Source organism: Salvelinus fontinalis, chromosome 35 (genome assembly GCF_029448725.1).
Source record: "Salvelinus fontinalis isolate EN_2023a chromosome 35, ASM2944872v1, whole genome shotgun sequence".
Classification (NCBI taxonomy): Eukaryota; Metazoa; Chordata; class Actinopteri; order Salmoniformes; family Salmonidae; genus Salvelinus; species Salvelinus fontinalis.
Genome location: NC_074699.1, coordinates 25,491,344 through 25,513,388, shown reverse-complemented (window position 1 = coordinate 25,513,388; position 22,045 = coordinate 25,491,344). Strand labels below are relative to the sequence as shown.

Below are 22,045 nucleotides of genomic sequence, written 5' to 3'. Positions count from 1 at the left end.
AATGATATACTGTACATACACTGGTTTTCTGTCAAACCAAGCTGCCTTGATTCCTTTAATTACTGTAGATGTAGTTTACTTTCATATTTTCACAGCTATGCATTTCAGAAGTTGGTAGCTAATCTAATGAGTAGGAACATGATAGAGCTCAGTTTGGACTCATACAGGAGTATGTTTTGACTATTTTTTGACAGGCTGTAAATGTGGTTTCTAAGTGCTGGTTTGCACACCGTTGTATTATTTTGACCTTTTCTCAAGTGTTTAAAAAACACACCACAACCCACACACATTGCTTCCCACACAGTTCATTCCTTATGCTCACACACTGTAGTTACAACCAGAACACAAGAACAGAATAGATCTTCAGTATTTTACAAATCCACTTCCTACATACATCTGCCCTACTCCCTCCTTTGGGCTTCTTTTTAATACATTTTGTTTTCTATAGTGAATTTCAACTATTGATCTTTGGCATGTGGTTATTTTTGAGTCAACTACAGAAACCCTGTTAACTCTGAGCATGAAGAAGAGGGGATGTGTGCATGTTCGCATTAAGTTTTCTTAACCTGTGCACAACAGAAGTTTTTCCTGACCACATGACCTGGCAGGAAAATTGGCCCTGAATACAGGTTATTAGTATTTGAATAGTGAAACTACTAGAGTATTTTCTCTCTGTTGTACAGCTCCCTTCCTGCAGGCTTCTCTCAAGTACAGAGAGAATGAGAAGACACGTTGAGGAGAGGGAGAGAAAGAAAGTGAAGAAAGAGAGAGGGGTACAATTTTAATTCCAGGGGAGCAGAGATTGGCAGTAGTGTAGAGTGGAGGATAAAACTGAGAGCTGTCACGACACAGAGACACAGCGCTAGAAGAAGACAGGAACACGTCGGCCTGGAGATAGGGAGAGTGGGCGGCTGTGGGCGACGGACAGATCCACACTCCAAACAAGCTTAACGGGAAAACATGAACTGTGCAGCACATGAAAGCCTGATATGTAGAATTCACAGGTGAGGTGTATCATTTAATAGTGAGAGAACAGGGCTAAATTACATTGTTACAGTCATTTAGCAGATGCTCTTATCCAGAGCAATTACAGTTGTGAGTGAGTACATTTTTGTAATGGTCCCCCATGGGAATTGAACCCAAAACCCTGCTGTTGAAAGCACCATACTCTTCCAACTGAGCCACATGGGACCATTGCTAAGTGAGGAAATGGAAACGGGACCATTGCCATGTGAGAAAAGGAAAGTGGACACTGAGTTTGTGTTTGATTAAAGTCACACCCACATGATCTAAGTTTCTCATGCAGTACAGGAAACGATATTTTTGTACAGACGCTGTATGTTTGTACAGACGATTTGTTTGTACATGTACAGACGCTCCTACAGAATGTGCGCTCTGAACATCCACATCAGACAACTGTTTCTCAGCAGGTTTCTAATTCTTTCAGATTCAAACCTAATCAAGACAAACAATTAAGAAGTAAGATGATAAAGAAATCAATTGAAGAAATATAAAGATACAAACTTGGCACAGGCCAATACATCTTTGACACTAGTGGTGATGGAAATAATGACACCCGGATAAGTGGCCGAACACAAAGATATACAGAACTGAACGTCAGTCAGGTAAATAGCCGAACACTGACAGAGACAAATATATATATATTTTTTAAAGGACAGACAGACAGAGGTCAGAAGAAGATGTGTCCAGTCCATGTCTCTGAAGTGGGACAGATGGCAGCAAAGTCACAGAGATGACACAGAGGGGGACTCTGCTGAGAGCAGTGTGCTATTTAAAGACACACACCCAGCATCTCACCCTGTCCATGCAGGAGCTGTATGTAAAATTACTTTGTGTGGCAATTTAATATATGATCAATTGTGAGCAAATCACCACTTTAACACTTTAAGATTTATGCCAAGGGGTTTTATTATTTTATTGTCAAACGAGGAAGTAGCCTGAGTACAGACTATTGAAGACTACTGAAGTGCAAATTGTGTCTGTGCTGGTGAGCTGAGACTGTTCCCTCAGGTGATGGACATCATCTTTTAAATCATAAATGTCTTCTGTAATCGCCTGAGTGTCCAGCACAATGGTTCTGTTGACTTGAGGGTAGAATCAGGCAGAGGGAGGCTTGTCTCATTTCTGTTCGAATTCTCTGCACACTCCCTGGCCAAATGGCACCTCCCTGCTGGTCTCAGAACATTACAGTATGATAACAGAGAAACTCCTACCACTGTCAACACAAGTCACTGTGGTAGCAGGGGGAGAGGGAGAAAGAAACACTGTATATGTGTTTCAGGGCAAATACAATCTGCAATTTAAGTATTGATACTATTTGACGCTCTGACACTCCCACTCACCAGCATGCAGCCCAGAAACACATGCCCCTACCTGGGCTCGAACCAGGGATCCTCCGCACACATCGTCAACAGTTACCGTCGAAGTATCGTTACACAAAAGCGGCAGTCCTTGCAGAACAAGGGAAACAACGACTTCAAGGTCTCAGAGCGAGTGACGTCACCGATTGAAACACTTTTAGCGCGCATCCCGCTAACTAGCCATTTCACACCGGTTACACACACTCGCACAAACATTATGCACAGCAGGTGCACCCACTCTCATTATAGCCAGGTCATCATTCGTTTACTCATTCATGGTGAAAGGAGAGCCTTGCCCATTAAAAGGAGAGCCTTACCTATTAAGGTTATGCAGATATCTAGCTACATTATGAATCATCTTAGCCTGAGTTACTGAGCTGAAAGCTAATTACAGACATCAAGGACAGCATGATTGTCCATAGCTTGCCAGTGCAACCCACAATAACCTTATATAATTTAACTATTAACTGTTTCGGTGCCTGCATCTCTGCATTTAAGAGTGAGTGTTGAGCTTTAGAATCTGCATTCCCAGTATGTTACGTTAGACCTGTGATTAGCAGTGATGTGCAGTTGAGGTGCAAAAAGGGAATGAAACAGTAGTTTTGCTTCCCCCTGATGTCCATGCACTAACACTGCAACCCACCAAAGCACCTGGGTCTTATTTACTAGAAACCAAACATGAGCAGGGTGGGTGAAATGCCAAAGGGGAATTGCTCACTAACAAGGATGTAAACCAGGGGTGTCAAACTCATTCCACGGAGGGCCTAGTGTCTGCAGGTTTTTGGTTTTTCCTTTCAATAAAGCCCTAGACAACCAGGTGTGGGGAGTTCCTAACTAATTAGTGATGTTAATTCATCAATCAAGTACAAGGGAGGAGCGAAAACCCGCAGACACTCGGCCCTCCGTGGAATGAGTTTGACACCTGTGATGTAAACAAATGTGTGCACTACATTTGAGAGAAATAAGCTTTTTGTGCGTATGGAACATTTCTGGGATCTTTTATTTCAGCTCATGAAACCAACACTGTACATGTCGCATTTATATTTTGTGTTCAGTATAGTTACCTCACACATTATCTCACTCATTATTTTCATTCTGTGTTGAAGGCCTTATGAATAAGGCCGGTGATAGAAATATGCATGTAGTGCAACGGCTTGCTGCAGGAATTGTCCTTGTCTAGGAGGGTTTCTCCAGTAAATTCTGATGAGAACCATTAGCATTCTCTGAGGGGGGTTTCATACTTGGTCCCTTCCAGACAATTTTTTTTTCCCGCTACATTTTTTTGTGCAGTGTGATTGTGTGAACAATCCATAAGAACTCAGACCACCAAAGAATGAGCCCCGAAGCGAACTGAACTTAGACCATTGCGAGAGGTGGACTGAGTTCGGTTCGCATGAATTCCACGGTCCGGTTCCCATTTTTAGGGCAATGTGAACACAAAGATCCCCAGATTCGCTTGTCATTATTCCCGCACCACACAGTAGACTACTGCAACACAGTTCACTGCAATTGCCCCTCACATTGGTGCCACAAATGAGATAAAATGGTGATGTGCAGATTTGCGGGGGAAAAACATGTGCTGTTTAAGGATATTGATTAGCAAGGATGCACAGAAATGCCAAAATATGAGTGGAGTTTTTAGCTCAAATATTTTTTTTGCAATATGTGATCTATAGGCTAAGATAGCTTCATGCGCTGTTTATTTCGACCATGGGGTTTGGATAGTGTGAGTAGACTGCAACATAATTTGGTAAAAATCACAACATAAGGCACAAAATCGATTCTAGCTCTTAAAGGGGCGGTAGCCTACAATGGGTGTAAAAGGGAAAAGGGGGATACCTAGTCAGTTGTCCAACTGAATGTATTCAACTAAAATGTGTCTTCCGCATTTAACCCAACCCCTCTGAATCAGAGAGGTGCGGGGGGGCTGCCTTAATCGAAATCCACGTCCTCGGCGCCAGGGCAACAGTTCTATTACAGCATTATTTAATCTGCAGTTATTCTGTTACCAATAATATTTATATGTTAATCTTCTGATTACAATTATGTCTCATTTTTAACTAAATGCAATCTATTAGCTTCCTAAATGTAAGTAGGTATATGGTATATATTGTTGTTCAATAACACATTCTGACTGAATGGCTTGTCCTACACCCACAGTGCATTGAATGAATGTTGGGGAAAAATATTGGTTCCTTTCACATAGCAATGTGAATGCAAAGAGGACTCTGACAACAACATAGGTGAAGTGAACTGGCAAAAAAGTTGAGTCCTCATTCAAAGGCAAGGTCAATGTGAATACAAAGACAACTGAGATCTTTTGCTTCTTTTTTTTACCCCAGAGTTCACTTTAAAGAGGACTGAGATCAGTTATTTTAAAGAAGACTATATGTGAAAACACCCTGAGAGGGATGTGTCAGCCAGGCTTCACTGGCTCCCCTTGTCCAGGTATTCCAGGTTGTGTGCGTCCAGTCTCTGTTCCTGATCCCTGTTCTTAGTGAACTCCTTCAGTAGGTCCATGATTTCACCTGCGTACACATCAAGTACAGGCTGAGCCTCTGTTGAGAGGAGGGAACGACAACACACATTCAGTTAACTTCAACTGACATTTCATATGGAATGGGCAAATTGGCTCATCATAATGCTAAGAAAGTCAAGCAGATCAGCTTGAAAATAATAACTATTTCTAAACAACAGTATAACTAACTGTATTATATGGCTTTGCTTGCCCTGGTGTAGATCAGAGTGGATAATCACAGTTGATAAGATAATATGAAGCTGAACCACTCTCCTCACCTGTTGCCCAGTAGTAGATGTCCCAGTCGTTGCTAGGCTCGTTGATCAGTCTGTCATACTGTCTTAACTGGGGCTCATTCATTGTATTAAGATATTGTTTGGCAAACAGGCTGAAAGGGGAACGACAATTTGATTGGTATGTGCAAGTGTATGGTTTTGAGATGTGTCCAAGACTCAGATACACATATTGTAAGTTGCACACTAATTAAATCATGCCTCTGCCACTGGCCACAAATATGCTGCCTGACTTTAAACCTGATGGTTTATAAATTCCTTATATCTCTATTGTGGGCTCTATCATAGTATGAGCTTTGCTCATGATTAAATAGAAGACTAAAATCAATACTAAAATATATATAGTATGATCAGTGGTCCACTCACCTGAGCAATATGCAATTCTCTAGCATGCCCCTCTTTCGGCTTTGAGCAGGCGCCGTCTCTTGATGTCCATGGTCTCGCCATCCTTCTCTGTCCAGGGGGGCAGGGGGTTCTCAATTAGGTCACCCCCAGAGTCATCAGGTGCCTCTCCTTTGTAACCCCGTGTAGTTACTAGTTCTGCTACAGCTGGTCTCCATGACGCCTGGCATACCCCACTTACCAGCTGGACAAGATAAACAACATCATTACAAACAACTGGACTGACTGTACACAACAACATAATTTTACCTAGCTAGCTACCACTATGCTTTAATTGGACTGCTTCCCTTCAAATTTGTTTTATTTCACCTTTATTTAACCAGGTAGGCTAGTTGAGAACAAGTTCTCATTTACAACTGCGACCTGGCCAAGATAAAGCATAGCAGTGTGAACAGACAACAACACAGAGTTACACATGGAGTAAACAATAAACAAGTCAATAACACAGTAGGGAGAAAAAAAAAGAGTCTATATACATTGTGTGCAAAAGGCATGAGGAGGTAGGCAATAAATAGGCCATAGGAGCGAATAATTACAATTTAGCAGATTAACACTGGAGTGATAAATCATCAGATGATCATGTGCAAGTAGAGATACCGGTGTGCAAAAGAGCAGAAAAGTAAATAAATAAAAACAGTAAGGGGGATGAGGTAGGTAAATTGGGTGGGCTGTTTACAGATGGACTATGTACAGCTGCAGCGATCGGTTAGCTGCTCAGATAGCAGATGTTTAAAGTTGGTGAGGGAAATAAAATTCTCCAACTTCAGCGATTTTTGCAATTCGTTCCAGTCACAGGCAGCAGAGAACTGGAAGGAAAGGCGGCCAAATGAGGTGTTGGCTATTGGGATGATCAATGAGATATACCTGCTGGAGCACGTGCTACGGGTGGGTGTTGTTACCGTGACCAGTGAACTGAGATAAGGCGGCACTTTACTTAGCATGTACTTATAGATGACCTGGAGCCAGTGGGTCTGGCGACGAATATGTAGCGAGGGCCAGCCGACTAGAGCATACAGGTCACAGTGGTGGGTGGTATAAGGTGTTTTAGTAACAAAACGGATGGCACTATGATAAACTGCATCTAGTTTGCTGAGTAGAGTATTGGAAGCTATTTTGTAGATGACATCGCCGAAGTCGAGGCTCGGTAGGATAGTCAGTTTTACGAGGGTATGTTTGGCGGCATGAGTGAAGGAGTTGCTGGACTGTCAGAAGAGTTTCAAGTGTTTTCAGATTTCACATCCTGTGTCATACAGGCTCAATAAATATCCTACAATGTACGTGGGAACCAGGGCTATCACTCAATGCAAGCCATTTTGATCTATGGTGTCCACAGAACTATTTTTTTTGCGAAAATGTCGGTCGGAACCGGTACCAGAACCAGGGACTTTACATTTAAAGGTGACATCAATAACGGATCATAGATTTCACCTGGATTCACCTGGTCAGTCTATGTCATGGAAAGAGCAGGTGTTGTTTTGTACACTCAGTGTATATTTGCGGGTTAAAGGCTCTGCATGGTCAATCCGCCATCTGAAGTGGCCGTACAGCATTTACTGCGATGCAGCTGCCGCAGACGTCAGGACTTTCATTCTTCTTGCGCTTAGCGGAGCAGAGCTATTGAGAAGGAAGTTGTCAAGGAAGTGAGTTTGTGTTTATACTGGACCTCCCGCCTCCACCTACAGTCAACCAGAGTAGAGTATTGAAAGCTATTTTGTAGATGACATCGCCGAAGTCGAGGATCGGTAGGATAGTCAGTTTTTCTAGGGTAAGTTTGGCGGCGTGAGTGAAGGAGGCTTTGTTGCGAAATAGAAAGCCGATTCTTGATTTGATTTTGGATTGGAGATGTTTAATATGAGTCTGGAAGGAGAGTTTACAGTCTAGCCAGACACCTAGGTATTTATAGATGTCCACATATTCTAGGTCGGAACCGTCCAGGGTGGTGATGCTAGTCGGGCGGGCGCAGGCAGCGAACGGTTAAAAAGCATGCATTTGGTTTTACTAGCGTTTAAGAGCAGTTGGAGGCCACGGAAGGAGTGTTGTATGGCATTGAAGCTCGTTTGGAGGTTAGATAGCACAGTGTCCAAGGAAGGGCCAGAAGTATACAGAATGGTGTCGTCTGCGTAGAGGTGGATCAGGGAATCGCCCGCAGCAAGAGCAACATCATTGATATATACAGAGAAAAGAGTCGGCCCGAGAATTGAACCCTGTGGTACCCCCATAGAGACTGCCAGAGGACCGGACAACATGCCCCCGATTTGACACACTGAACTCTGTCTGCAAAGTAGTTGGTGAACCAGGCAAGGCAGTCATCAGAAAAACTGAGGCTACTGAGTCTGCCAATAAGAATATGGTGATTGACAGAGTCGAAAGCCTTGGCCAGGTCGATGAAGACGGCTGCACAGTACTGTCTTTTATCGATGGCGGTTATATCGTTTAGTACCTTGAGCGTGGCTGAGGTGCACCCGTGACCGGCTCGGAAACCGGATTGCACAGCGGAGAAGGTACGGTGGGACTCGAGATGGTCAGTGATCTGTTTATTAACTTGGCTTTCGAAGACCTTAGATAGGCAGGGCAGGATGGATATAGGTCTGTAACAGTTTAGGTCCAGGGTGTCTCCCCCTTTGAAGAGAGCTAACTCCCATTAGCTACAAAACATGAGGTTGGTTGCACAAGTGTACATTCATATCCTACACAACTTTACCATTCATTTGAGAAGAGAGAGCAGAAAATTACTTTCAAACTCAGTAGTCAACTAGGTTTATGGGCTAACTTTAGTTAGCTTCAGTCAGAATAGACAGCATTTCTAGCCAGCTAGCTTGCCAGTCTTGACATGAGTTATCTAGCTAGCAAACGTTAGCTACTACATTCAATCGACTGTCCTAACAAGTTTCAATGTCACATGCCCAAGTACAGTGGAATACCTTTCTTGCAAACCAACAATGCAATAATCAGAAACAATGTGACTAAAACTAGAAGAAAAAAAACACGAGAAATAAGAAATATGAAGAACACAGTAACTAAGCATACTATACCAGGTCGCAGTTGTAAATGAGAACTTGTTCTCAACTAGCTTACCTGGTTAAATAAAAGGTGAAATAAAAAAAATAGAAAAAAATAACTATATACCGGGTCAGTTCCAATACCATATTTACAATGTGCAGATAAGCCGGAGTGATGGAGGTAACTATGTATAGGGGTAAACTGACAAGGCATCCGAAGCAGCAGATTGTATGTGAGTATGCGTGTAGTCAGTATAAATGTACGTGCATATTATGTGTGAATGAGCAGATGATGGTGTGTGTAGGCCCATGTGCGTGTGAAGAGACAGTACAAACATTATTATAATTTTTTTTTAATACAACGTAAATGAGGATACAAGGTTCATTCAAATAGTCAGTGTAGTTTAACGTTTATATTCCAAATACTACTCACTCTTTTAGCAACGAAGCAGACAGCATTGTGTATTTCTTATTTGTGACTGCTGAATCCTGATGTGACTGTTCTTGTTGACTCGAGAGCAGCCGGTGTCCCAAAATTCACAAGTCCCTGCTAGCCAAAGACAGTCACATAATAACAGGGGGACACAGCAGGAAATGTCCGCTCCAGCTTGGGGAAATAATTGGCGCCATATTGGTAAGGGAAATTATTACTTCTTCCAAATGGTTCTTGAAATGCATGTTAAACAATAATAGGTGTATCAACATGTCTCATATTTACATTATATATTCACGCATTTAACAACATATATTATTTAGCTGATAGCTAAATAATGTTTACGGAACCTCGTAATATCATGCCTGTTTTACACGGGAGATATTTGAGATGCACTCCTCGATTCCGCTTCTGTTCTGATGTAGCAGCAACAAGCTAGCTGAGTGTTTACCTGAATGTTATCCGTTTTTGCATGTAGACATCCATAACAATTATATCACATTTTGAAAGTATAATATTTGTTGACTTTTTAATCCGGGTTGGTAATTTATTTGTTTGCCTCTGGTATTCCGTCCACGCCAGCTTCCCTGCAATGGGAGGGAATGCGAGGTGATGCTAGCTAGCCATTTCGCTACCTCGCTAGTTTTTTAAAACAATATTGAGGCGCTAACTGGGTAACGTTAGCCGGCTGGACTAGCTACACCAATAAAACATAGACGCACGGAAAGGTGCAACATATGCACCTTTAGTTATTTCCTTGCGTTTATTGCCAAGTGTCGATTGCTGAGAGAACACATTACTAACGTAGCCAGAGGCTGCACTGCCAACCCAGGACTCGGGATGGCGGCTAAAGCGGCCGATGGTGGTGGTACAACTGATCTCATAGACATCTACGACGAGAAGTTCAGTCAAAACAACGGGGAGGTGAGACAGGCCGAAAGAGATTATGAAAAGAGCTGTAGTTGTGAGAAGCTGAAAGTGAATGCACATGATTCTTGAAGTGGGAACTAAAATAACTTGTTGGATGAGGTTTGATTTTAGCATGACCAGCATGTCAACATCTTACATTAATTAATGTAAAAAATCATACTATTCAATTTCTTATCCTTGATATTAACAATACAAATGTGGAGGTTATTGTAGTTTGTCTGTTTTTTCAGGGATGGTCATTGTGAGTGATGAACTAGGCATTGAGGGATTATGTCTATCTTCTGTCCTTTTTCTCTCTCTATAGGATGGAGATTTTGCAACGACAGCAGAGGCAAGTGATCTTTATGATGATGTGCTCACTGGCTCTGTGAGCCGTGAAAGGAAATTCTCAGAAGATGCTATCCCTCTCAGCAAGAACCAGCCAACGAAAGAGGAGAGCAAACCAGCAATACTGTACACTTACAGTGGGGTGTGGAACAAGAGACTGGCTGTATATGTGGGCAACTTCTCCTGGGTGAGTCTCCCACCACCAACATTACCTTCAATCCAGTTTGCTAATCTATTAGCCTATGTTCTGTAATGAGATACAGCCACCTAGGCCTATTACCTTTCTGTCCCTATCCTTAATTTTTACTCATCTTCTCCCTCTTTCTCTCCTTTGTACTCCTTTACCTCTCTCCTCAGTGGACCTCTGACAAAGACCTTATTAACGTGGCTCGCACCTTGGGTGTGAAGGACATTGTGGAGATCAAATTTGCTGAGAACAGAGCTAATGGCCAGTCCAGAGGGTGAGAGTTGGGCCTATCCACTGGGCATCATTCTAATCTAATGTGATCTATTTCTTCACTGTTTATTAACTGGGTGTTTTGTCATTTCATGACTGGGTCTGGCCATGGTGTTCTAGGGAGACCTGGAGACAGACACCTATTGAGTTAAATTAGTCTTCAAATAAATATGATGCTCCAGTAGCTAAGCTAAATACAGATCTTACAGATGACTACTAACGTTTTATTATTTATGATCCAGAGCCAAATTGTTGTCTCCAGACCCTGAAGAACTGGACAAGGCTGCTCTGGTGGTCTACTGGTGGCTAGTCGATTATGTTGTGAAGGCCTTTCAAAGCTCTGGAATAGCCTTTCTATCCAGCTGGTAACAAAGTATACTAGCTGATATTTGTCTTTTATCTCTATAGATACGCTGAGGTAGTGGTGGCCACAGAAGAGTCATTGCAGAGGTTGCTGGAGACTTTGCCAAATTGTCATGTTAATGGAGAAAAGGTGGACTGCCGCTTTGCCACACGCCAGAATCTTGCCGTGTTTGAAGCCCAGGCTAATAAACGTAAGCACACATCTACTTACAGCAAATAAATAGGTACTCAAGTCTTTCTCGGAAGCGATATCCAATGCTGCCATAGAAACAAAATCAAACTGTCCCTCCTTTTCCATAGGTGTCCCCCAGCGCTCTAACTCAAAGGAGTCGTCAGATACTGGGGATAAAAACGCCTCCGTCTCCCCTCCTGTGCTCAACCAGAACCACTCCACTGTCCCTCACACTATCCACCCCCAACACATTCACAACAAACCTCCCCCTCTGTCAGTCCCATACTTTAGGCTGCCGCCTCCTCTTTTCCCTCACCTTCCCCCACACATCCCTCCTCCCCCCATGCCCCACCTTTTCCCTCCACCACCTCTACGTCTCCCCAGCCATCCTCCTCCCTCCCTGCATCTCAACCCTGCCTTCTTTCCTCCAGCACAACACGACAACTACAGTCAACAACACAACACATCGTACAACCAGCACAAGTGAGCTCATCCACTGTACTTTATATTATGGAATGATTTTGTATTAATTGGTAAACATGTCTATCACAAGTTGTATGGATATGTATGTATGATGATGATGATCAGTATGGGAGTGTCTCTCTCTAGCAGCAGGGACAGTGAAGCGCCCACACCCCAAATGCCAGAGGGAGAGTTTGATGAGCTGATGAACAGAAACAGAGCAATCGCCAGCAGCGCCATCACCAAGGCTGTGTCTGGAGCTACTGCTGGTTAGACTCTCACTGAAAAATGCCTACAGTAGACACTCAAATACAGATTCATGATGATAAATCTAGACTAGAGACCCAAAGACATTGACATGTGCAGTACACAATGCAGATCATGGTCATCTTAAATCCTGCCGTTGTAATAAACTCTGTAACCTCGTCTCATGTAGGAGACATGCCCCTGGCCATTGAGACGCTTTTGACTGCCATTGCTGTCATCAAGCAGTCAAGAGTGTATGGGGACGAGCGCTGTCGAGCGCTGGTCACCTCTCTGAAAGACTGCCTCTTCTCCATCGAGAGCAAGTCTTATGGCTCCAGGTCAGTGCTGGAAAAATAGTTTGGGCCTCTCATGGACAGTTATTTCATCACAAATGGATATTGTAATGTGGCCTCACTCCTAACTTGTTCTCTTTTTAGGAAAAGACACCGTTCCCGTGACAGAGAACACCGTTCCCGAGATAGGGAGCGAGACAGGGAAAGAGAACGGGACAGAGGCAGAGGAAGGGAAGAAAGGGAAGAGTCTTACAGCCAGGAATGGGAGGCTGCAGGAATGTCCCGTCGGCACCGAGAACGCTCCCTAAGTGGGGAGAGAGATGGGAGAGACCGGGAGCGTGTTCGGGAACGAGATAGACATAGGGAGCACCGCGAGCGGCACCGCTAGGTAAGCTCTCTGACCCTGTCATATCTCCAACACATCTCCCCTCTATTTCTGTAATCTACAGACTACCACCACTTACTCACACCACCGCCTCTAATTGCCAAGCACCTGTTTTTTCAGTCAACCGTTTTGTATTTACACACTCCAGACAGAACTTTTGTATTTTTTTCCCCCAGGCGGTCTTTGTCCCTGTCAGGCTGAGTAGGAGGGGAGGCAGGACTTTATTTCTGCACCAAGCTGCTTAAGTCTGGGATAATGGATGAACTGATGGTGAGACAAAATGAATGTCCATAGCCCCCCGTTCACATTTCCCTGATACTCTGCAGCCACCAAGCATTTTACCTTATCATAATCTTCTGATCTCAGCCATCACCAACCCCCTCTTTCTCAGTGTTACTGTCTTTGTAATTTTATTTTTTTATTATAAATTGACGGTTTCAGGGTCGTGGCTGCAACTTTTGTTGTTTGCCACACCGGCATGCACAAAGCAGAGGTACATTTTTTTATATGTTGAACTGTGCAGTGTTTTTTCCTCTTCCCCCTTCTTTTGTATCCAATTTGAACTGATTAAAAAAGGCTGTTAAAATGAGTTGGAACAAGTGTGTTTATTGGAAAAAGGGATTGTTACAAGAGGACCAGGTAGTTTTCATTGCCTGACCCATGCTGCTTAAAGGGGTTGGCCTCCTGTCTTGTTTATTTACACAATAATGTGAATTGCATGGCAAGTGTCTGTATCCAACAACAAAAACATGTACAATTCAAACAAGGTGTGAAAATAGTCTCTTGAGGATGTCAATCCATCAGGGTGCACTGCCTCACTGGCTGTCAGCCAGGGCTTGTCCATAAATAAGCCAGATGATTCTTGTAGTTGTTGTATCCATCATTTCTCCAGGGGTGCATAATTCAGCAACTTCTCAATGAGGTCTACATGGGCCAGCAGCATCCTCCGACAGCAATACCTCTTCAGACCAAGAGCATCAAGGGCATCACTGCCAACCAAACAAAAGGGAGCATACAGGAGAGTTTGATGTGTTTATCAGGAGTAGCCTATGTAGCTATTAAAAATCAGATGAAATAAATTAACAGTACAATATATTTTGAGAAAGGGATTAATCTTAGGGAAATACAATGTAAACAATGACCACAAACAGGTGTCTCTCACCCTTCAGTGTATTCAGCTTGAAGGAGGCCAAGGTATGCCTCCCATTTATTACCAACGATTTTCCCACAGGTGAAGCACCGGACCGGGATAATCATTTTGATTTCTTTCGACTGAGTCTCTGAAAAGAAATTAGAACAGAGCAACAGAATTACGAAAAATGTATGCGCTCTGCTGTAAATTGCTCTGATTAAGAGCGGCTTCTAAATGGCAAATAAAAAATGTAGTTAATGTTAAGCTAGCCAGCCAAAGGCAGAATTGTGGCTTGAAGAAAAGGGTAGCTATTCAATGATAAATGCATAACTGAACGAAACCGCATAGCCTATCAATTTCGTAGATAACTTGACAGCAATGGTTTACTGACGCTCAGTCTTAGCGTGGACATGTAAACAGGCGTGCTAGCTAACGTTACAGTACTTGCTAGCGCACACATTTTCAAACCCGTTGCATATAGCTAGCTAGTTAACCAAAAAGTGTTAGCATTAAACAGCCATGTTTACCAATGTGTTTTATATCATGGCTAAATAGAGACTCAAACAATAAAGTAGTTATCGACTCACTGTAAAATAGATGTAACCCTCGCAAACAGACAAGAGCACACAGGAAGAAAATGTAGCTAACGCGCGTCGCTCCTCCCTCAATATTGGGGCATGTTCAGGGGCTGCAACGTTACAGGGGGTTCTAGAAAGGTTTGATCGAATTGAATGCGCTGCGTCTCATTCATAGCTCCGTTCACCTTAACATATTGATGTTTTCATGGTACACATTCGATTTTCCGAAGATATTTGGCTCTGTTAAGAATATGACTCCCCCCTCAGTTTTCTAATTTGGACTAGTCCAATACTAGATTCACATGAGTCACATCTGGAACTGGTTACTGTATCTCTTTGAGAACTTTTTAAACAGCACGGTGTTTAGAAACCCTATTGGCCAGCATGGTAACATTTAAAAGCCTCTGGATATATCCTATTTCTTCTTTATGGCTTCTACAATTTGTCTCCTTTTCATGACTGCTAACATGTGAATGGTGGACATAATACAGCCAGTCAGTCCTGTTCATATCAGTGATGATGGAGGAAAGGAAACAATGAAAGGAGTGCATCATCCTCAACACAATGAACCCGAGCTAATTCTATTGGTGGAGAGTGTAGGACACAAAATATTCACAGCTATCAAAGAGATCCTTGAGTCTATGCAAGCTGGTTCATTGCCTTTAATAAAGGTCAGGTCAAGTCACAAGACAACCATTTGGATTTACACAAGAAGCTTTGGGGTCAGGGGAGGGAGTGTGCAAAAGGGAAAATATGTTATATAGGGAGCTGGGATATCAAGAAAATATAGTTTTAATCATCGTCATCTGGTTCTCATTCTCCATTTACAATAGTATTACCCATCAACATTTCACCATCATTACCATTATTTTAATATCATACAGAACATGTGCTAAAATGTGGAGTCCTACTGGAATTATTGCATTTATACGCTCTTTGAGACCAAGGAAAATAACTGATAGATTTGATTTAGTACTCTGTGATGTGATGACTAGGCTATTTGAACATGTATCTGCAGAATATGTGTCTGTTCTGTTGGTGTGCTGGAGGTATTGATATTGCATCATGGTACGCTACATGCCAGTGTTCAAGCAAGATGTTTGATTGGGTGTTGAAAATCTCCTAGGCCTCTGATTTAAAAATTTAAAAAAACTTATCAAAAATAGGAGAGCTTCTCTGTAATTAATAGGGAAACAAAAGAGGAAACAATCTCAGTTGATCTACTAAATAAATCCAGCTATTTCTCTACTCCCATCAATAATGCATGCTTTCTACTTGGATTCTAGGTTTATCAAACTATCAAAAAATATTAATGTATTACAAAATAAACCATAATGCATGTATTATCATCATTTCATCATACTTTCAAGGCTTTCCTGGAGGTTGGAGATGGATGTAATATATTTGTGTATATGCTGATTTGGTGAGCATGACTGGCCAAGCTACTACATACATTGGTACACCACATTCTGCATGTAGAATATTTTCATTCTGAATTGAAATTCATACATACAATGTACAGTACTATTACAGTAGCTACACAGTCTCTCGCACTATCACTCTAACATGTATGGTCTTTAAATAAATAGAGGCTACACTATTTCTCCAGAGAAATTGTAGTAAGCAAGCTGTTAATACATTTGACAAATGGACACACCAAGAGATTACAGTGTTAACACACAGGGTTAAAATATATTATTTGGGGCAATTTAGTATATATGTATATACTTTTGGTTTATACTCAATTTGTGTCACCAGGGCCATAAACACAGGCAGCCAGGCATAACTTTGACTATAATCTCACTGTTCATATTGATTTGGGAGAAGGGGCAATTTGACTATGAATTGTTCTTACCTCAGCATCAGTTGAGACTGAAATGGAAGTCTATCACATACAATTATTTAAGTGACTTCATCTGTCACACTATCTGCCATTGCTGACATCACTTACACACAGCCTTCTCTAAACCACCTTCCCCTGAGTTGATATAACGAATTATCTCCTGGTCTAAAACCGTTATTCAAAAGGGTTCACAGCTAATCTGCTGGGACCAGGTATTTACAGCAAACGCAATACGAGCATAGAAATAGCACATACTAGGCACCAGGGTTAGGTTCAATTCCATTCAGAAATTAAACCAAATTTAAATTTCAAATGTTCTATATTGAAAAGGATTCAAGAGAATTGGAATTTCAGTGTACTTCCTGAATTGACTGGAATTTAAATGAAATTGACCACAAACCTCTGTGGCACTCACAATAGTATATTTAATATACTTCATACTTCACTTCATATGACCTTTTTCAAATCAAACAATATAAAGTTACTGTATTTCTACTTGTAACTTATGTATTAGTAGACCCAGAAACATCAAAATATTTATCAGTGCATACTGGATAAATAGGGTATTCAAGTACTGTATATATGTGTGTGTCCAGTGTAACTGTTGGAGTGCATTTGTATGGTGATTAAAACCCTGTAGACCTATAAGTAGGTACAGTTAGAGGGGTGGAGCAAATTCATGCGTGAGTATACTAGCAGGGGCCCATAAATGTATTACTTCAATGTTCACTGATGTTTATATTCACTACAAGAAAGGTCAGACTGAATTAAACTTAAGAAGCACAGTGGCTCCCCATAACCCCATCTCTACCAGCTGCATGATAGTCTATGAACCAATCAGCAAGTGACTCGTTAACCCATCGACAAATAGGTTTTGATGATGAGTGGTGGTGGTTAATTTCTTCGTGCCAACAACAGTGCCCCCAACAGGATGGCACCAGCAGCGATGATGGCACCACCAATGAGGAAGGGCTTCAGGCTTTCCAGGGAGTCCGTACTGGCCTCTGCTGCCTCCTCGCCCTCTGGTGCCCCCTCTGGTTCAGCTGATCCATCCTCCACTTGAGGCTCTTCCACAGGGGCCGCTGGGGGTGGAGACTCTACTTGAGTGGGGTCAACCTTTTTAGGGGGAGCTGCCTCCTTCTTCTCCGTCTTCTCTGCTTTAGAGGATGCCTTGGGCGCTGGTGCCCCGCTCTTAGCCTTGGCTTCCATAGGATCCAGAAACAGAGGTGGGGTTGGTCAGGAGTGTCTTTCAGGTCAGCACTGCTTTACTGATGGAAAACAGCAAACAGAGGCAGACAGATAATCACACAGATTAGACTCTGTTATCTGCTCTACTGTCCCCTGGTGTTATTATACCGACAAGGAGCATCAACATACACAGGAAATATTATACACCTCCTTATTCACTGCAGAATGAAGCAAAAGCCTCATGTCAGTAGGGCCATCGTGTGACCTTCACAGACAAGATGACATAAACAGAACCATATTGTCCCTGCTATATACATTATCTGGTTTGTTTATTACATCTGTAGAACAAACTTCCAGTGGGTTGAAGCAACACTTTAAGTCCAACATCCTGTCAAGAGCAATCTCATGGGAAAGTTAACTGCACGTCTTGTAACAGACAGAGTAATCATGCTGCTGCAGCTGCTAAAAAAAGAGCCTATTTGACAAAGGCACAGAGGTGCATGCATGTCTTCTGCGCTCCCCACACTGTCTGACACAAGTGTTAATCCAGTCTCAGCATGCAATAAATATTGTCTCTGTATATTTATTTATTTATCTCCCTCTCTCTCTGTCTATCTCTAAAATGGCATGAGTCATACAGTATGTACTGTTAATGGAGGTCAAGATGGAGGAAAGCAGACAGGAATAAGGAGAGGAGAGAATAATAACACATAGTGGGGATACAGAATTATCCAAAGGCAGGAAAATTAGAGAGAGAGCAATTAAAGAAAAAAACAGAGAGATACTATAATGGATGCAGCTGAGGATGCTCGATGCTTGCATAGGATATGAAGATAGGAGCTGCACAGGCCGTGATAATCCCATAGACCAAAATACTGAAATTGCATGAAGGGGAGGAGGTAGAAATCTGGGAGTACATACCCTCAGGCTATTCTGTTCTCCTCTCCAACAGCTCTGTAACAATGGTCGGAAGGACGAAGAGATGGAATTTCTGCTCAAAGGCTGTCAGAAGGAAATCAGTAATGTCCTCAAGACAGAGAACGAGAGTAAGTAAAGAGATGGAGGGCACAGTGAAAACAGAGGGAGGTAAAGGAGAAGGACTGGGATGTACCATCTGGGCTGCAAACAGTGGGGGTGTCCGTATCTTTAGACTGCATTGTGTCTTGGGTCAATTTACTGTATCTCTCTCTGCCCAGCCCTAGAGCTTAGGATGTATTTTTTTTAATAAATTCTTGTAGAAGCCTACTATAATAATTATAACAATAGTGATTAAATTGTATATACTGTATAAATATATAATACAAGTCAAAGATTTGCATACCCAATGTGTGTCATCATGCTGCCTCACAATGTGTGTGTTTCTGAGTCATTGTCACATTTGTAAAGGGGCAAATATGCTTGTTGTTTCAAATTTGATCTCAAGTGTGTTCAGTCCATGGCTTCAGTTGAGTACTTTCTTGCATCACTGTCCCTGATTGTATCTAAATAAAATATCTCCCTGTGATGCTAAGGGGATGACATGATTTAAATAATACAGCCGTAGTTCAGTCAAATACTACTGTACGCCTACATTGTCATTTTTGTCATTTAGCAGACGCTCTTATCCAGAGTGACTTACAGAGTAATTAGGGCTAACTGCTTTGCTCAAGGGCACATCAACATATTTTTCATCTAGTCTGCTCTGGGATTCAAACCAGCAAACTTTTGGTTATTGGCCCAACACGCTTAACCGCTAGGATACCTGCCTACCATTGTATTCTACTGACAATTCTACTGTGATTATTGAGCTGTCTGATTGAGCTGTCTGTCAGCTATAGCCCTCATCTATTCCAGTATGATTATTTGTATCCCCCCATCAATTACATATGAGATGTAAAAAATAATTAATAAAATATTCAAACTCCCCATTAGATGTTTTCTGGGCCTGGCTGCTTTTGTCTTGTTTTTTACAATTAAATTATAACATTTACACCTTTTCTCACCACTGTAGTAATGCATTAAGGTGGTTACCTCCATGTACTACTGATAGTAATATATGGGAGGAAGCAGGATATTGCAGGATGACTTATAGTAGGAGGAACATCCTGGCAGATGCCTATAGCAACATTTCTGCATTCCTAAAACACAGCAGTAATGTATGGCATTAACAAGCATGGCCAGCAGGGCTCAGTCAATACTCAAATAAATGTCAATGCAATGCCAATGCCAACAGTCAGGTTTTGTGCCTATGTGCCTGTGCCTTGTAGCCTATACTGTAAAATGGGCTGAAGATTGTGTGTTATAGACAACAATAAACTTACATTTCTGAAAATAAGTATCAATTTGGGATATCAAGTAGGACTATTGTCAACAATGTCAACATTACTAAGAATGAATATTTCAGACAGCTTATTTCTAATTTTGGGTGATGCCTGCCAGTCTGCCTTGGACAGATGACCCAAAGCTCTTGGAGTCGCAGCAGACTGATGGCTGTAGGGTAGCCTTCTCGAGTTGTGTAGGCTAATAGTGTTTGCCTATTTATGGCAAATGCATTTGGCTAATTATGTGCCTGTAATATTTTTTGTTTTGCTGATGTTTTAAAGAAAATGTGGTCAACCCATATTTTGCCTTTAGAGCCAGTCTGAGCGCAGGGCACACCTATTTAATAAAGTCTAGCTCAGGAAATGACGCGAGTCCACGCCCAAACTCTATAGTTGGAGATTCCTCGATATTCACAAACCACCAGTCGTGCATTTCACAGTATGCCAGCGATTTATACAGTGCCTACAATCGCCGAAGCCTGCGAGAACGACGCAAATCCAACTGGCTCTATTGTAGGGTGATGGATGACGTAAAGTTCCTACGTAAATGGCGCAGTGGTGATTCGGTTTTTGATCTGCAGCTGCGGAATAGGGAATGGGAATAGAAACGACGTATCCTTTCAGGGGTAAAAATTGGTCTGAAGCCTGGTATTACAACAACCAATTTATCGGGACCCGCTACTCTAGTAGCCCGATTGGGATCGGGAGTTGTTCAGTTGGTTGTCACATATGATACACACAATATAAAAACATTGTGTGGCGATTTATTTATTAAACTTCACTGTATGTCAGTGAGAAACATTGTATGGATGAACCTCCCGGCTCTCATACATGGCGTGAAGAGACATCGGGCAGCGGATATTCTACATATCGACGACGTGTTGCAATTTATCGAAGAATCAAGACCTTGAATACCAAGGCAGAGTAAATGGAGCTTGTGTCTGCACGGTTTTGACTCTAGGTTACGGTATGATCCAGCTGCGAATCTTATCTGATTGCCTGGCCCGGATTCCTGTGGAACGTTTCACTTGAAGTACAGTGGCTGGATTCATAGGGAGGTACGTGTGTGTTGTGTTCTGCCAGCCACGGTTCAGCGCAATATTGTCGCTGCGGTATTTTACAGGGTTTATCCCTGGCAGAGTACTGCTCCAGGTCCGCGTTGAGGTGAGCTCGAGGTGGACACGCGTAGGATGGGAGAACGAACAGAACCGATGCAGTGGGTCTTGGCAAGGCATCGTCACAATACAGGTGAGAAAGAAGCCCAACGGCCGATCAATGTAATGTAATGGGCTGGGGAGGGGTGTCATACAGTGACGGCTTGGATTTCTTATCTATTTAGACAATAGCCTTTTCTAAAATATCAACTGGGGCAGCAATATTACTAATACCCCCCCCCCCCCCCCCCCCCCCCCCTCACCCCCTCACAGGACTTTTGTATTGGCTTTGCCTACCTTGGTGATAAGGAAGTGATAGCAGAGATTTGGCAAATGCGGACATTAGGTTATATGGCCCAACAATTATTGACCGGTCCATTATTGATTTAAGGAAGGCCCAACCCACAGCAAACCTTGAAGATTAGGCTAGATGTATTCTAACCTTTTCTCGACCATGTATTTACTCCTTTATTATTGCATCGTTGTGGAGTCTTTCTGCAGAATGGCCAGTGTTTTTTGCATTCCACTCAATAACCCTTCAGGACAGGGCAGACTATCATGCTCATGTGCAGGCATGCAGCATGTGGAGAGAGACTGGATAAAGAACATGTAGTTCAATGTGTGAAGACAGAGCCTTTTATCAGCCTCATAGCCGGGCCTACAGAGAGAAATGCATGTCATACCAATAGAATGCCCAGTCACAATCACTTTATTTCCATGAGTGCCAATATAGCTTCCCTAGGTGCTCTGCATGTTTTCATGAAGGCTCAAACATGGACAAGTGGATCATGTAAGCTATGTGAGTTTGTATCACAGGTGTATGTCTGTGTATCAAGCATGATCTGTTTGCAATAGCGTAAAAGTGATCTAAGTGATGTTCTGAAAGTTGTTACTACTTGAAGAGAGTTTTTATGAATGTTGTGTAATACTAGAGGACAAAAGCCAATGGGCAGAGAGATGCAGTGTACATGGATTACGGTCACGTTCAGTGGATTTGAGACCAGTTTGCCCCCTAAAGCAGGTTTAAATCCCTGTAGTAATCTCGCATTCGGACTCAGTTTTACCCAGGGGCGTATTCATTATGCCGATTCTGTTGCAAAACGGTTCTTAAACGGAAGCAACAGGAACGAAATGGGGCGGGACCTATAGGGGACTTACCTGAATTTGTCCAATAAATTTTTTTTTTTTT

At 42.4% G+C, this 22,045-nt stretch overlaps 3 protein-coding genes, 1 long non-coding RNA gene and 1 pseudogene across 7 annotated transcripts in view; 2 read left to right on the top strand and 3 right to left on the bottom strand.

Annotated features, from left to right (window-relative positions):
• Window positions 1-3,362: 3,362 nt before the first annotated feature.
• On the bottom strand, window positions 3,363-9,389 carry LOC129834139 (succinate dehydrogenase assembly factor 2, mitochondrial-like; annotated as a pseudogene).
• Window positions 9,390-9,399: 10 nt separating this feature from the next.
• LOC129834615 (cleavage and polyadenylation specificity factor subunit 7-like) lies at window positions 9,400-13,250 on the top strand. Of its 2 annotated transcripts, none has more exons than XM_055899780.1 (9): window positions 9,400-9,950; window positions 10,261-10,470; window positions 10,641-10,744; window positions 11,149-11,294; window positions 11,404-11,758; window positions 11,885-12,006; window positions 12,174-12,321; window positions 12,421-12,664; window positions 12,838-13,250. In XM_055899780.1, the coding sequence occupies exons 1-8, from the start codon at window positions 9,867-9,869 to the stop codon at window positions 12,662-12,664; spliced, it is 1,413 nt and encodes a 470-aa protein (XP_055755755.1). In that variant the 5' UTR covers window positions 9,400-9,866; the 3' UTR covers window positions 12,838-13,250. The 2 variants fall into 2 exon arrangements, with proteins under 2 accessions (XP_055755755.1, XP_055755756.1); XM_055899781.1 differs by having other exon boundaries at window positions 9,401-9,950; window positions 11,888-12,006.
• On the bottom strand, window positions 13,248-14,486 carry LOC129834616 (DNA-directed RNA polymerases I, II, and III subunit RPABC5). Its single transcript, XM_055899782.1, has 3 exons — window positions 14,381-14,486; window positions 13,824-13,941; window positions 13,248-13,650 (listed from the first exon to the last, which is right to left on the bottom strand). The coding sequence occupies exons 2-3, from the start codon at window positions 13,916-13,918 to the stop codon at window positions 13,542-13,544; spliced, it is 204 nt and encodes a 67-aa protein (XP_055755757.1). The 5' UTR covers window positions 13,919-13,941; window positions 14,381-14,486; the 3' UTR covers window positions 13,248-13,541.
• A 529-nt stretch (window positions 14,487-15,015) lies between these two features.
• On the bottom strand, window positions 15,016-18,541 carry LOC129834613 (uncharacterized). The gene is made up of 2 exons (XR_008756283.1): window positions 18,324-18,541; window positions 15,016-17,482 (listed from the first exon to the last, which is right to left on the bottom strand). It is a non-coding gene; the product is annotated as an uncharacterized LOC129834613 (long non-coding RNA).
• Window positions 18,542-20,105: 1,564 nt separating this feature from the next.
• LOC129834611 (diacylglycerol lipase-alpha-like) overlaps window positions 20,106-22,045 on the top strand; it is a 49,555-nt gene continuing 47,615 nt past the window's right edge. The window contains exon 1 of one of the 3 annotated variants that reach the window (XM_055899774.1): window positions 20,106-20,950. The gene's annotated coding sequence lies outside the window, so the exon portion shown is untranslated. The remainder of the gene's footprint in view (window positions 20,951-22,045) is intronic. The other 2 variants (XM_055899772.1, XM_055899773.1) reach the window with 2 other exon arrangements.

Excerpts from the sequence above, each read along its gene's own strand:
- LOC129834615 (XM_055899780.1), top strand. The coding sequence starts at position 9,867 with ATGGCGGCTAAAGCGGCCGATGGTGGTGGTACAACTGATCTCATAGAC. Across the intron at positions 12,007-12,173 it reads TGTGTCTGGAGCTACTGCTG|GAGACATGCCCCTGGCCATT; the intron begins GTTAGACTCTCA and ends CGTCTCATGTAG. Across the intron at positions 12,322-12,420 it reads AGCAAGTCTTATGGCTCCAG|GAAAAGACACCGTTCCCGTG; the intron begins GTCAGTGCTGGA and ends TTCTCTTTTTAG.
- LOC129834616 (XM_055899782.1), bottom strand. The coding sequence starts at position 13,918 with ATGATTATCCCGGTCCGGTGCTTCACCTGTGGGAAAATCGTTGGTAAT. Across the intron at positions 13,651-13,823 it reads CAAGCTGAATACACTGAAGG|TGATGCCCTTGATGCTCTTG; the intron begins GTGAGAGACACC and ends TTTGGTTGGCAG.